This window comes from Hipposideros armiger, unplaced genomic scaffold, assembly GCF_001890085.2.
Source record: "Hipposideros armiger isolate ML-2016 unplaced genomic scaffold, ASM189008v1 scaffold_96, whole genome shotgun sequence".
Lineage (NCBI taxonomy): Eukaryota > Metazoa > Chordata > Mammalia > Chiroptera > Hipposideridae > Hipposideros > Hipposideros armiger.
The window spans coordinates 1,642,992-1,658,487 of NW_017731446.1; the positions used below are offsets into that span (position 1 = coordinate 1,642,992).

The following is a 15,496-nucleotide window of genomic DNA, read 5'->3' on the forward strand; positions in this document are numbered from 1 at the left end:
CCCATGATGTAAAGTATAGCATAGGGAATATAGTCAGCGGTATTGCATTAGCTATGTACGATGTCAGATGGGTAGTAGACTTGGGGTTGTCACTTTGTGAGGGGTATAAATATCTAATGATTATGTTGTTTTGTACACCTGAAACTAATAAAAAATAAATAATGCTCAGAGGATCTAAAAGGCCATTTAAATATGTCTGATGATAAAAATGATTCCATTAGAATTAAGCCCTCAAAAATTAATAAAAGGACCTAATTAATCATTTAATTTGAATCATTCATTAAATGTTTGATGCAAATGTTTTTAAAGAATGGCCAACTAGGAAAAAAAAATTCCCCTGAAAATATTTAATGTAAATTACTCCTTGAGATGGTGCTTTTTACAAAACGTTTGTCAGGAAATGCCTTTTTTTAGGGGGCAGGGCAGCAGGAGGATGGGGACAGGATATCAGAAAATGATATGATTGTTTTTATTTTGATGAGAATAACAAGGAATCCCACCCACTCCTCCCACCCCAATTTGCTTTATGTAAAAATACTTCCAGCATAATGAGCAGCAGTCATCAGCGGGAGGCGGCTGAGCCCCAGGAGCCCAGAGAGTTATCTTCAATCCACTGCTTCTGTGCTCTCTCACTGTGTTCAGAGCCATTGACCAAGAACACAAATTCACCTGCTGATCAATCTTCTTTTCTCTCTTTTTATCTCTCTCAAGGCTTCGGTAATACAGCCAAAAGATTACCATGTCAAAAATAAGAACAGATTCTTATAAACAACGCTGTCAGCTTGTGTGGGGTAAAACTAAGGAAGGCACACAATAAATAAAGCAGACCCTGTCTCTTCGGAGGGTTTGCAGTGACCTCCGGAGCGGGGCCGGATCTGTCAGCAGCCGAGCTTCCAACACTGGTGTAATGTTGAGGACTGCCGTGGGAAGGAGGGAGTCCCTCCTTTATCAAGTCCTGTCAGTATACAGGTTCGCACGATCAAATGGAGGAGGAAGTCCTCCAATTCCAATCCAGCGCAGAGCCGTCTGCAGTAAGGAGGACCCCCACTCCAAGTGTCACCACAGCCAGGTTTGCAAGTCTATTTTCCGTACACTCTTGTCAAGTGCTGGTGGCAAATTAGTCCACAGGACTCCATCTGGTATTCACTTAAGTAAATCGCTAGGAAAAAATAAAACTGGAGGTTGTAGCTCAGTAAAACAATAAAGTGCTTTCAATGAGAGTAGCTGTTATTTACTGGTTGTTTTTTGTTTCACCTGAGGCACCAAAATCAACAATATGAAAGGTGACAATGTTTATTTACTAGGAGTAAAAATTGAAAAAGCTTGTTTCTACTAAAAAAGCCTGCATTTCTAAAATGTACTTTTCTACTGGTCCCATGTCTTCATGTTACTAAGTTTTAACTCACTGCTGGGTAAGGAAATAGTTTATGCCGGGGTGGGGTGGCAAACACGAAGACAGAAAAGGGGCGGTCCATAAACATCCGTTAAGGATTCCACATGTGAAGGTGTGAGCGAGGGGCTTCCATCAAAAAAGACAGGCCCCCACGCTGAATCCAATGTGTGTCCAGTTGAGAGGAGACATGGATTGGCTTCTGGAAGGGTCCACATAACAACCTAAGAGTTTATTCTGAGTCCACATGCTTGATAACTGCTATAACACGCTTGCGTCTTCCATGGCCTCAATCCACCTGTAAAACAGAATAGAGGGCATACCTGGTATCGTGACTCTGCCTGTGACTCTGGTCATAGAACCTGTAAGTGACTAAACTAGATTACTATTAGCCTAAGGTCAGGAACCGTGTCATATTCATATTTATTTGTTTCCCCAGCATTTAGCAAGGGCCTGCAGCACAGTGCAAATGTGTGTTGAATCAATGCATGCCTATATGAATGAATCATCATAATCTTAAAAGAATCACACAACTGGGAAGAGGTAGTTCACTGTTCTGTTGTGGCCCAAAGGGACTCAATGGGATAGGATGGCTGGAGAAGAACAGAAGCCAAAGCCCTGGGAAACACCCATTTCCTTCTGAAAGAGGCAAGAAAAACAGGCCTAAGTATTTTGTACCTCTGAGCTGAACTGGTATCCTCTGCTCTGAAGCTATAAAACAGGGTTTTCTTGTGGTAAAGGTGAAAAACAGGTCCTACTTCACTGCTGCCCTCTTCCCTTTCCGGGGCAATGGTGAACCCTAGCAGGGGCATACTCTCCATGGCCACTGTGTCCTGCAGAGGGCAGAAAGGAAAACTGAAATTAAACATGGCACTATATACAGTCAATAGCTTAGCATTCACTGATAACTCCAATTTAAGGTGCGTGATGAGCCCTGTGTGGGGCATGCTTGGGCAACAGTGAAATAACCCCACACATAGTCTTCACCCCCACTTCCTATCAGGACCAGGCATGAGGAGGAAAAGAAATTATTTTGTGACAGCCTATTAGAGTTCAGGCATTTTCACCTTCACATTATCTTGTTTAATCTTCACAGCAATCATAGAAGGTGTCACCCCCATTCTAAGAAGAAACTGAAGCACAGAGAAGGTAAATAACTCCACAAGATCACACTGAGTAAGGGGTAGAGCGAGAATTTAGACTCATGACCACCTTCTAACCCCACATTCTTTCCACTGATTTGATTAGTCGTGACTCACCTAGTTTTCTACAGTTACTTCTGATAACATATTCTGTACTCACTGCCCCATGCCCTCATTCTCAGGGCCTCAGTATGGAGCACTCAGGGTGTCTGTGCTATAAAGGTGCTAACAATGCAATGAGATGCACCCAGAGAACACAGAGGGACCTTAAAATCATAGTGCACAGTGGAAAAAGAGCTTTTATATATAAAGATACTTTTATATACACACATATTCATGTTAAAATACATATTCATAAGCAATACAATTTTACAAAACCACACAATGAGATATAATTATTGGGTCGTCGGGAAAGTCATGATGCAGTTTTCATTGAAAAACAGAAAAATACATCATGACTTTCCCAACGACCCAATAGTTAAGCATATTAGAATGGTTGTGGGAGGAGGAGGGAGGGGAGAAGAGTTTGTGTATAAAAGGGAATCAATTTTTAAAGATTGCTAGATCAGAAACCACATTTGAAAAAAATCGACATCCACTCATGATAAAAACTTGCAGCAAGCTAGGAGTAGAAGGGAACTTCCTTAACCTGACAAAGGGCATCTATAAAATACATACAGCTAACATCATACTTAATAGTGACATACAGAATGCTTTCCCCCTAAGGTTGGGAACAAGGCAAGGGGGCGTTCACTTTTACCAATTAAATTCAACACTGTACTGAAAGTCCTAGCCATTGCATTAAGGCAAGAAAAAGAAAAGACAAAGATCAGAAAGGAAGAAGTACAGCTATCTGTGCTTACAAAGGACATGATTGATTACAAAACAACTACTACAACTAATAGTGAATTTAGCAAGATCACAGGTTAATCAATTTTTAATATCTATAGAATAGCAGCAAACAACTAGAAAATAAACTCCATTCAAAATTATCCAAAAACCAAAATACTTAGCAATAAAATTAACAGAAACACAAGAACAGAAGTATAAGATCTTTATATTAAAAACTACAAAATATTAAAAGAGACATTAAAGAACTAAAGATTAATGCCATATTCATGAATTGAAAGACTCAATATTGTTAATTAAGATGCCAATATTCCCCAAATTGGTCTATAGATTTAACAATCCCTGTCATAATCTCAGCAGGTTTTGTTTTTGTTTTTGTTTTTGTTTTTTTGTAGAAATTGACAAATTTATAAAAGACCTAGAACAACCAAGACTATCTTTAAAAAGAACAAAATTGGGGACTTATACAACCTGACTTCAGGCTTATGATCAAGTTATAGTAATTTCAACAGTATGGTTCTGGCATAAGGGCTGATAAATATATCTGTGAAATAGAATACAGAGCCCAGAAATAGACCCAAACTTATTCAATCATTTGATATGTAAAAAAGACACCAAAATAATATAATAGGGAAAAGAAAGTCTTTTTAACAAATAGTGTTGGAACAACTGGATATTCATATGGAAAAAAAATGAATCTCGACCCCTATCTCACATCATAGACCTAAATGTAAAAGCTAAAACAGTCAAGTTTTCAGAAGAAAATACAGGGGAATTACTTTGTGACTTGTAGTAGACAAAAGTTTCTTAGGACATGGAAAGCAACAGTCATAAAGGAAAAGATGGATAAATCAGATTCATTGAAGTTATAAACTTCTGTTCACCAAGAGATTCATTCATTAAGAAAATGAACAGGAAAGCCCCAGACTGAGAGAGAATAGTCACAAAATATCTGACAAAAGACTGACATCCAAGGTAAATAAAGAACTCCATAATAGGAAGACAACCTACTTTAGAAAATGGGCAAGAGATTTATTTAAACAGACACTTTTCAAAGGGAAATGTAAGAATGAATCATTAGTCAGTAGAAAAATATAAATTAAAACCCCATTGAAATATTACCATACGCTCACCAGAATGGCTAAAATGAAAGACTGACAACACCAAGTGTTGGGAAACATGTGGAGCAACCAGGACTCCCAAATTTACATACATTGTTGAGGGGAGTGTAAACCGGTGCACCATTTTGGAAAATGGTCTGGTAATTTCTTATAAACCAAACATAACTTTCTATAATCCAAAAATTCCAGCCCTAGGTATTTACCCAAAGTGAAATAAAAATCTATTTTCATACAAAAGCCTGTGTGCAAAAGTTTAAAGTGGCTTTATTGATAATTACCCCAAACTGAAGACAACCCAGATGTCCTTCATCTGGTGAATGGATAAACCAACTGGTATATTCACAAAATGGACTACTACTCAGTCACTACTGCTCTATGCAATGTGACTGAATCTCAAAAACATCATGCTGAGTGGAAGAAGTCACACGTGATTCCATTTATATGAAGATCTAAAAGCAGCAAAACTAATCTACGGTAGAAAAAAATCAGAACAGTGTGTTGCCTCTGGGATGGGGCGAGGTGGGGATTTATAGGAGTAGGCATGATAAAAACTCACCAAATAGTACCTTTAAGACACTATTTGTGCACTTCGTTATATGTAAATTGCACTTCAAAAGAAAAACAAAAGTTACACAAATATTGAACCCTTAGATGGAAGTATACTTTGAAAAGCATCAAAAAGTTAGATGGACAGAGGGATGAATAAATAGATACTTGATCAAGGAAGTATAGTAAAATGTTAATTGTATAATCTAGTTGATGGCTACATGACAATTCACTGAAAATTCAACATTTAATGTTTAAGATTTTTTAATAATAATAAAATGTTGGAAAAAAGAAGAGATTCCTTTATATTTCTGACCATCACTTTCTCCCAGGACTATTACTGAATAGCAAGTTGCATCAGCTTTTGGTCACCTCAGGGGACATGACGTGTTTGTGGCAATAATATAGACAGTGCCAATTGGCTATCCCCTTTATCAAACAAACTTTTTTTCTTTGATGGAATTTAAAGCTTGGTCCCATCCCTGAAATAGGCTTATTGAGAAATTGTACAAGTTCCTCTCTCTGGAAGAAACTATTTTGGAAGCATACTTGAATTCATCTTTTAAAAATCAACCTATGTTGTCACCTCTCTTTGGTGGTTATTTAATTATCACTAGCCTTTGTTCACCTAAGCCAGCATTTCTTCCAAAAGTATGTCCTGTGCAACAACAGTTCTATGTGGTGCTCCATGAAGCGTGGCCTGTGGTCAGGCCAGCTTGGGAAATTCCACGTCTTAGAGATCCACAACATGCCTCATCTATGAGAGATTCTGAGAAGTATGACTGTGAGGAAGTCCCACTCACTGCCTGCTCAGGGTTCCCTCAGCACCCAGTTTTCAGAGGACACCAGCAAGTGACCTGTGGACTGCCTGCTCAGGAAGATGCTGCTCTGAGCTGTAGAAGGACCGTACGTCACATTTCAGTTTGTTCTGTAAAAATCAAAATTCTCCTCAGCATAGAAAGCCCCATCCGTGGACATGTGAGTGAAAGGTCCCTTGGGGAGAACACAGCTCACACAGTGCCTGAGTCACTCAGACCCACAGTGGGTCCCCTCTGTCTGTGTCCTTGCTGGCCTCTGGGACCTCTGAGGACAGGGCTGACTGCAGCTGTCACAACTGCAGATCCTTTGTGAGGGCAGCTTTATGTCCCGGAGAAGGAAGTGGCTTCTGCACACTTGCCAGCGTCTGCGGTCAGGGGAGATGGGCCGGCCCTGTGCTCTGTGCAAATCCTCATGGGGTGAAGCACCCACCCTCTGCAGCTGTGCAGAATGCATTGAAGTCCCAACTTCAAAGCAGGCTTAGCCTGTGGAAGCCACCAGATGGTGGGACCTGGACCCGGAAATCTTTCACATTATCCCACAGGTTCATCCTGTGTCAGGAGCCCCCTGCTGACAGCCACAGCCCACACCTGTCTACTCAGGAAGCAGGCTTGCTTTCCAAGGCTCTCTCTCCTGTATTTTAGAAGATGTAAATGTTAAGATGTTCTATAAAAATATAAACTTAAGTTTTATTTAATAGAAGTTACCACAACAGTTCCCTGATACAAGAAATGCACAGACAAAAAGGGTGGTAGCTGCTTTCAAGCTGTTGAATTTTGTCCCAAACAACTGAAATGGGGAGCAGAAAGCAGCTTTCTCTTATGGAGGACCTGGTGTGCTGGATGCTGGGCCTGTGCCATTCAAACACTTTGGCTCACAGGTCAGCATGCTGTACCACCTAATCTCCACACAGAAACGGTAAATTCCTTAGATCTGGGACAGACACGTGGTTGTGTATCCACAGCAACGCTCAGCACATGGCACTGAACATGCTCAATAGAGACTTGACAGACGTGAGAGCTGGAACCAGCGTCCGGGCGTTACACTGCCGTGAGATGACAAGGCATGGTGCACACCCCCATGGACATTCTATAGCCTGAGCTTAACCTGCGGGCCCGCACAGAAGGAAGGGGAGAGAGCGGGAACCACCACTACCTCACTGGCCATGTAGGTGTAGAGCACTTTGCCTTTGATGACAAACCAGAGCTTCTTCCAGTGCCTCTTGCTTTTCTTACACCGGCTGAGATAGCCACTGATGGCGGAGCCCTCTCCGGAGGCGGCCACCTGGGAAAAGGGAAGCAGAGTGGTCAGGGCACCAGGTGGTGGGCACAGTTCAAACGGAGACAAAATGACATGCAAAGCAGTTGGCAGCGCATCTATACTGCTTTGAAATCTGATACGTGGATGGAATCTCAGGATCTATCTGGCACCTGAAAGGCAGCAAAAGTGTACCATGGTTTGAGACACGGGATTCACTGAACAGACCCAGGAGACACAGGAGTCAAAAACTGCCTTCAAGAGTGCTGCCCCCTAGTGGCGTTTCAGATTCTCGGTCCCTCTCCCTAAGTCCCAACCCCCCAATTATGAAACTGCTAATAACCTGAGAGAAAGGTTCTTCCTTCTAAAATTGATTCTTACACTTTTCAGCTTATCGATCTCTTGCATTTAAGGAGGGATTCTTTTTGTACTGTTTACCTAAAGGTTTTATGATCTCCTGCCTACTGGGATGTGTGAACCCCTTATAATTGGTAGTAATCGTCTGTCAGACAGGCTTTATGTGGAGGTTAAGAACACAGGCTCGGAGTAATACCAATCTAGGGTTCCAATATAGGCACTACCAGTTTATAGACGGGTAATGTGCAATTTACTTACTTCCTCTAAGTCTCGGTTTCCTTAGTAGTTAAATGACATATGACGGGTACCTGTCAAGTACAGTGCCTGACCCCACAGTAAGTAACTATTAATAAATATTAATAAAATTTAATTTTATTAATATTAATATTAATAAATATTAATCTTACTATTAGAGCAAGAAGGCCAGGTTTAGAAAGAATTTCATCTGACTTTCTCAATTTTACAGATGGGGAAATTGAGGTCCAGAGGAAGGGAGGGATCTACCCAAGGTCAAATCCCTGCTTAGTTGCAGAGAGGTTAAGAACTGGGATCTCTCAGCAAATACTCCAGAGGTCTATGAACTTCAGTGTAGGGAAAGGAAGCCATGGCCAGCTCGGGCTATTTTAAGAAGCACCAGGAAAGGAACCTACCCATCACAGGACCGGAGCTCCTACACCAGACATTGGCTCTCTCTCCCCCTACCTGCCCTGCTGGAACATCTCACAGAGTGAGAAAGGCGGCATGGACAAAAGAACATGGCAGGGGAAACCAATTCTGCAAACTCCCTTTCTGACAGGTACTTGGGGGGCTGCAGACTTTCTCATGGGAAGCAGGTCTTACTGCTGAGGTGGAGCTCCTGAGAGAAGGGGAGAGGGCAGCAGGAGACTTGGGGACACATTTCTCTGGGAGGCGACTGCAGATCCCATTGGGTGCAGTCTTTTTAGATAAAGAAAGGTTGTCACTTGGGGCAAAAAATACCAAGGGGATAGCTGGGGCAGATCCACAGGCACCAGGGTCAGAGCAGCCTAGAAGGGTAAGAAGAGTGGTTCTCAAACTCTGCCTCCACGGAACACTCTGGTTCTATGAGCTCAACTCATATAAACCACCAGCACGGTGAGAGTGAGCGGGTGAGCTTGTCTAGATTTGTGGAAAGGGACTAGTCAAGTAAACGATGAGCAACCATGATGTAAAACAGGAGACTTATGTGTATGAGCAAATGTGAAATAATATCTAAGACAGATTAAATGGGAAAATATAGAGGAGATTCAGTATAACATGTTATCTTTTGGGTAAAAAAAAAGGATCTATGAATGTACACCTTTGTTATGTATATGCATTACAATTTCTGGAAGGCTCCATAAGAAAGTTGATGTGGTACCTTTGGGGTGGGTGGGGCTGAAGTTTGGGGAGGGACAGCAGCTCACTTTTCATCATAAATTCTTTTGTGCTTTTTTGAAAAAAATTTTTTACCATATATGTGTTATTCCCAAGATCTTTAATATGCAAAAGGATTAAGCGAATGGATAGAACTGTACCCATTAAAATTTTTCACCTCCTGACACTTTTTAAAATCCTTCCCTCCTGCTACTTGATAACGAATATTAATGACAAAACTCAGAAACAGCTGATCACACTTCCTTTGACAGCTTGTATATTCACAGCACACATTTTTTTTGTGGTTGTGATTAGAATTTAGACGTATAAATCTGGTTCTATTTGCAAGATGGAATTGAGTTTAGCCAATTCGGAGGTTTCCCACAAAGAGTGCCATGGCCTCCAGAAGGCTCACCACCTGAGCCCATTTGGGACCCCCAGGGTGACAGCATGGTACAGCTCAGAGGGTCTGCCATGGGAGAGCTAAGCTAGGACTGTAGCTGCTTTAGTCAGAAGAGCCCCAGTGACCTGTGCAGTACCCTTGGGTACTAAGTCTAGGCTATGGGGCAGGAGAGAAAGAAAGGAGAAAAAAGAAAGAGATGGGAGAGGCAGAGAGAAGGATGGGAGGGATGTCTCCTAACACCATCTGCAACCACGTCAGGTCCTGCCTTCTGCCACCAAGCTGGCATCTTCTTGGACATGACCAGGAGACAGGCACTGCCCTTGTTAGTGGTGAGTCAGTCCTCACAGCCAGAATGTCTCCCATTAGGGGTCCTCTTTGTCCCAAAGAGCTTGTCGGACTGGGGCAGGGGAGTCTGACCCTGCCCACTGAGGAAGACCATGAACCTTCCAAATCCTGCCTCCCACGTAGGCAGCCCTACCTGCCTTACCTCGGTCAGGGCCGAAGGGACTTTCTTCTGCTTCTTGAAGGTCGAGGGGTTGATGCTGTGGAAGACGGACGAGAAGGCACTGCTCGAGAAGCGGGGGGAGGACAGGGGAAAGCTCATGCTCACGGGCCGCTCTGTAACCAAGACAAGTCACAGGGGAAGGGGCTGAGTGTCCACACGGACAGGCACCGCATCTTGCTTTGAAACATCGATTCCTGTAAATCACAGCTCCCGGTCCCTCCCGAGATGGGAACTGGCCTCACCATGGGGGTTAAGTGTTCCCAGAAAGATGGGCCTAGTCCCCTCTGCTGACACAAAGGCCTGAAGGCCAGGAGGGGAGGCTTTTCCTGGGTGCTGGCCATCCCTTCTCTCCAGTTCCCCAGGAGGCTGGGGCTGGGCTGTCCTCTCTGATGGCCTCGGTGGCCCCATGGAGGAGAACTCTTTGGTTTAAGGCCCAGGATACGCTTGCTCTCCCTCTGGCCCAACTCTGCTTGGGCAAAGCCTGTCCTGAACACAGTCTCTCAAAAGCCAGCTCAGTTTCCTAAAGGACCTTCATCAGAGGGCCCTCAGCCCTTCCTGACCCACAGCTCCTCTGCTACCCATCTCACAATCTTATCCCAAAAACGGCTCACAGAACACAGGCCTACAGAACATTCTCAAAAAGAAAAGAGAGCTTCCATGGCAATGTCAATGTGAGCACCCTTCTTACTGTCCCTGTCGCCAACAGGCACTGACCCAGTGGTTCCCAAACTTGGCTGCCCACTGAACCTGTCATCTGGGAGTACCTATCAATTTCCCAAGGAACCAACATGTTGGGAAATGGTGCCCCACCTGTGAATTGGAACCCCTGGTTCCTCCTTGAGGGCTGCTTTTGTTCTGAGCCTTCCCGGGAAAGTGGTTTCAGGCACCAACCATGGGCCAGGGAGAAAGGGGAGGGTGGTCCCCAGGTTACCTCTCATTAGGCCTGGGATGTCGCCGCCCCTCTTCTTTAGCTCCCCGTAGCAGCCATCGCAGACCTTGGCCATCCGGTCCTTGAGGTACTTTAGAGGATACTTGTTTCTCGAGCAGTTCCGGCACACAATCTGCAGGCCCAGGTGGGGACGCATGTCAGAGCAGTTCTCACCATCTCAGCACATATAGAAGGCTGGTATTCTCTCCCCTTTGCCTACCTGCCCCTCACCTCCTCCAGGGACTGTGCTAGGTTCCCCTGCTTTCCCAGCATAGCTGCACAGTTTCTGTGCAAGTGCCGATCTGTTTTTCTGATGAGCCCTTAACTGTAACATGATACTTTCTCTCCAAGGACAATAATCACGTGTGTTACAATTTTCTTTTGAGAGTGTGGTGGTGTCATGGAAGGGGCCTGGGATTTGGAACTGTGGATTAAGGACGTCAGTAAAATGGAAATTAACAATTCCTACCTTACAGGGTTGGTATGAACACGCCTCACTCAGGGCTGGCACACAGTAGCTGCTGGATGCCCCTTAATCCCCACCCCATAGCACCCCCATGCACACGCTCCCTCCAGACAGGGAGACTCACCTTGCCACAGGCATGGCAGTGATGACGCCTCAGGGTGAGGGAGAAGTCACAGCCACAGTTCATGCACATCATAACGTGTGTGACAGGCACCAGCGTGGGGGGCCTCTCCCCCAGGCTGACCCCCAGCCTCTCCCGTATCTACAGCAAAGGAATGGGGTGAGCAGTGTGGTCAGGAGACCTGCAGGATGGGAGCCCCCTTTCCTGTATGGGGTGTATATGTATGTGGGGTGGGGTGGGTTCTAATTCTATGTCCTGCCCCTGCTCCACTCTCCTCACTGCATCCTATAGGAAGCTCATCTTGGGTTAGAAGCAGAGCCAACTGGAGGTGCTGTGCTCCAGGCTGGGGCTGCACAGTGACTGCCCCCGAGCCAGGTGGGACCTTGTGGGAGTAGGAGTAGGAGCCAGTGCCCTGAAGGAAAAAGCTGCAAGTCCTCCTCGGAGTGTGGCCTTCCCAGGGAAACCCAGGGCTGTGCAGCTGGTGTCAGAAGGGTCCCAGGGCCCCCACTCACCTCCACGCTGTGGTGGAAGGCCGCCAGAGCCTGGGCCTTGTAGTCCTCAGGGAGGGCTCTGCTCAGGCAGCCATGCCACTCATCCCGCTCTGCACAGGAGCTGTGGGTGTGAGCTGGAGTGAGCGAGGGTGCACGAGGGGACCGAGTCCCCAGTGGGCCCCTGCTCCTTCCCCTATGCCTGAGACTTCTGGTGTCTGAAATCCAACCAGCAAGCACTGGCTACCTGCCAGACAGGCCTGGGCTAGCACCTCAGCACTTCCATCTGCTAGCCGGGCAGCCAGGGCACCTGCCATCCCCAGGCCGCTTCCTCACCTGCGACGTGGGAGTGTCGACATTCTTCCTTTAAATCCCAGGGCTTTTATGGGGATGAAATGACATGTGGGATGTAGACAGTCTGTGTCAATGGCAAAGCAAGGGGTGTTCGGGAGGCTCTGAGGGAACCCCGCTTTAGGAGGGACTGGTGGGCAGGAGGCAGGGGAAGGGGGGTAGACAGAAGCTGGCAAAGGCCAAGGTCCCAGGCTCTCCAACTGCCTCCACACTTCCCCACATAGCTTCCCAGACACTGGCTCATCCAACAAGCTGACTTCCCACGTTCCAGCTCTGTGCCTGGCAGGTTTCCTGTGTGGTGACAGCCACACTGGGCTGTGAGCTGCCCCGGAGTGACAGCAGGATGGAAATTCTCAAAGGCCCCACTAGGTGTCACTCCCACCCTGCACTAAGTGTGCAGCTTCAGGCAGAGAAGGGACCAGTTCTGTCTGGGAGGGAGAAAGGGTGGCGGCCAGCCACATGCCATGTCCCTAAAAGGAGATGTATGGGTCCTGCTGTCCCCTGGAAGCTTCAGTGTGAAGTGTCTGGGTTAACAGGAAGATGACCGGCTCGTCAGTGACAGCAGCTCCTTGAGGCCACTGGCTCAAGGGCAGGGCCTCTGCCTAAAAGAGACGGGCAGCCCCACCTGAATGAAGGGCTGAGCCTGGCCTGTCAGCATCCTGACCTCATGGCAAGCAGAAACCATACCCTAGGTCTCCTCAGGTCCCTGATTTTACCTAGAGATAAGGGGAGGAGAGGCCATGAAACCCCAGCCAGGCATCACCGCCTCCAGGAAGCTGCCCCTCACTCCCCCAGATGGGGTGGTCAATCTTTGAAATTTTCAAGGCTTCTTCTGCTCAGGCAGCGTATAGTAGTGGATAGGTGCTCTGGGGTCACACAGTCCTGAGTTTGAACTCCAGTTCTGCCTCACATGGCTGTGGGACACCTCCCTAGGTCCCAACTCCCCATGCATGGGAGGAGCTGCAAGGCCCACTTCTAAGGGTGGTGATGAGAGTCAGAGGAGGGGTCTGAGACCCCACAGGGGCTCCGGGCATGTTACTCTTGTCATCACCACTATCCAGTCTTACAGCAGTTACGTTCTGCCTTATAAGCAGTTCACAGCTCTCCTACCCAGAGTGTGAGCTCCACCCAAGCAAACCAAGGCTTAAATCGTTTGTGTCCGCAGCACAGGACCTAGCACTGAAGGGCTTAAAATGCTTAATGCCCAAATGCCTCTACGAGACAGCATGTGAGTCAGTGTGTGCACATCCCATGTCACACCCAGAACCTCCACCCCACACAAAGGGCACTGTTGCCACCCCAGGGGTATGCACTCCCTGAGAGGGAAGACACCCCAACCTTGGGACCCTGTCCCACCCCCACCATGCCCAGTACACTTCCCTGGTTTCTGAGCTCAAGCTGGCCTTGCCCTGAAAGAAGGCGGGGTGTGGAGTGTGGAGGGGGGAAGCTCTTTCACTGACTAAAGCCAGTGAGCAGGAACCCCTGGGCTGCCGAGGGCCTGGATGGTTCTGGGAGAAAGGCCACACTCCAAACCGGGGGAAAGCTAGATGATGAAGGCTCATTCGTCATTTTACTCGCCAGACATAAAAGTCTAAAAGCAGCCACTACGCGCTAAGGTGCACAATGCTTTTTTACTCGCCTTAACTTTTTCTGTTGCTGTAAAGACCCAATAATCCATAGAGTTTTACAACCATAAGGTATTGTTATTGTTATATTTAAAAAATGGGCTCTAGAAGCCCCTGAAGTTCTATATAAAATTTTACATGCATGTACATTTTTTTCAAGGGGAGAGAAGCCATGGTTTTATCAGATTCTTAAAGTGGTCTGTGACCCAAAAAATAAGAAACACTGCAAAGAAAAAAAAGTCCTTTGATCCAAAGGATACCAAAATAAAAACAAAGACACATCCAGCATTTGTTATTCCAAGCTGTCCCACCTATGAACCCTGTCCCTTTGTCCCCTAGGCCCTCCCTCTTCCCACCTCCCCATACCTTGCAGACAGAGTCAGGCAGGACTCTGGAGTCTCGATCTTCAGAGCGTAGGGCACTTTCTCCATCACAGGGCGACTGACCTGGAAACCAACAGCAGCCCCTCAGGGCGGGGGCGGGGAAGGGCAACCATAGGCTGGATTCTTCTCCTGGTCCTGCTCCTGCCCCTCTCGGAGCCTGAGTTTCCTCAGATGCTCAGAGACATGGCAGGTGTGTGTGTGTGTGTGTGTGTGTGTGTGTGTGTGTGTGTGTGTGTGTGTGTGTGTGTGTGTGTGTGTGTGTGTGTGTGTATATATATATACGCGCGCGCGCATGCGCGCTGGGGGTCCGGCTGCCTACTCCAACTCTGATTCCATGCTCCTTGACCACCACCCAACCCCAGGAAGGTTGAGGAGCATCCATCTCAGGACGCAGCCTCGGGGAGTCCTGCTGCACAAGTACCGGCTCAGTGACCATTCTCTCCCACTCCCTTGTCCAACAGGCTCCTCAGTGGAACCTTTGGATGAGAAGAGAACAAATCTCCCCGCTGAGAAAGGTGCTTCCTTCTTCCCCTTACTCATGTAAAAGAGCCCCCAGGAGCTAGAGAGGTCCACACAGTGCCTCTTATGGCCCTCTTCGTACCTCAGTGTCCCCACCCGCTCTGACCCCCATCACCACACTGTGCCAGAATTAACTTCCTAAAAACTGCTCTTAAGAGTTAGGCCCTCAAGAATCCCCATCAGCTCCCAGCCACCCCTGCTGTTCGGGATGAAGTTACACTGAGCTCGGCCACACATGTCCAGGCCCCTTCCTTCTTGTCTCTTTGCCCTCACCCACGAGACTGGGCTGGCGTCTGTCCTATATTTGTTTAAGAAATATTTGCCACTTGAACAGATATTTGCACCCCCAAGTTCATAGTAGCATTATTCACCATAGCCAAAAGTGGAAGAAACCCAAGTGTCCATCCATGGATGAGTGGACAAACAAAATGTGGCATATACATACAACAGAATACTATTCAGCCATAAAAAGGAAGGAAATTCTGATACATGCGACAACATGGATGAACCTTGAGGGCATTCTGCTAAGCGAAGTAAGCCAGTCGCAAAAGGACAAATACTGTATGACTTTATTTATTGTGAGGTGCCTAGAGAAGGAACTCTCATACACTGCTGGTGGGGTTATAAATTGGTGCAGCCACTATGGAAAACAGTATGGAGATGCCTCAAAAAATTAAGAATAGAACTACCATATGATCCAACAATTCCACTTCTGGATATTTATCCAACAATATGAAAATAGTAACTCAAAAAGATACCTGCATTCCTATGTTCACTGCGGCATTATTTACAATAGCCAAGATATGGAAACAATCCAGGTGTCCATCAGTGGATGAACGGATCAAGAAAATGTGG

At 46.3% G+C, this 15,496-nt stretch overlaps 1 protein-coding gene across 2 annotated transcripts in view; it reads right to left on the reverse strand.

Moving 5' to 3' along the window:
* Window positions 1-447: 447 nt before the first annotated feature.
* Window positions 448-15,496, reverse strand: part of FGD5 (FYVE, RhoGEF and PH domain containing 5) — a 126,882-nt gene continuing 111,833 nt past the window's right edge. For both annotated transcript variants that reach the window (XM_019646052.1, XM_019646051.1), the window contains exons 14-21: window positions 14,106-14,185; window positions 11,788-11,887; window positions 11,279-11,416; window positions 10,692-10,821; window positions 9,743-9,873; window positions 7,020-7,148; window positions 2,069-2,223; window positions 448-1,688 (exon numbers count right to left, since the gene is read on the reverse strand). In XM_019646052.1, coding sequence (XP_019501597.1) covers window positions 1,652-1,688; window positions 2,069-2,223; window positions 7,020-7,148; window positions 9,743-9,873; window positions 10,692-10,821; window positions 11,279-11,416; window positions 11,788-11,887; window positions 14,106-14,185 — 900 coding nt within the window. In that variant the 3' untranslated portion in view covers window positions 448-1,651. The remainder of the gene's footprint in view (window positions 1,689-2,068; window positions 2,224-7,019; window positions 7,149-9,742; window positions 9,874-10,691; window positions 10,822-11,278; window positions 11,417-11,787; window positions 11,888-14,105; window positions 14,186-15,496) is intronic.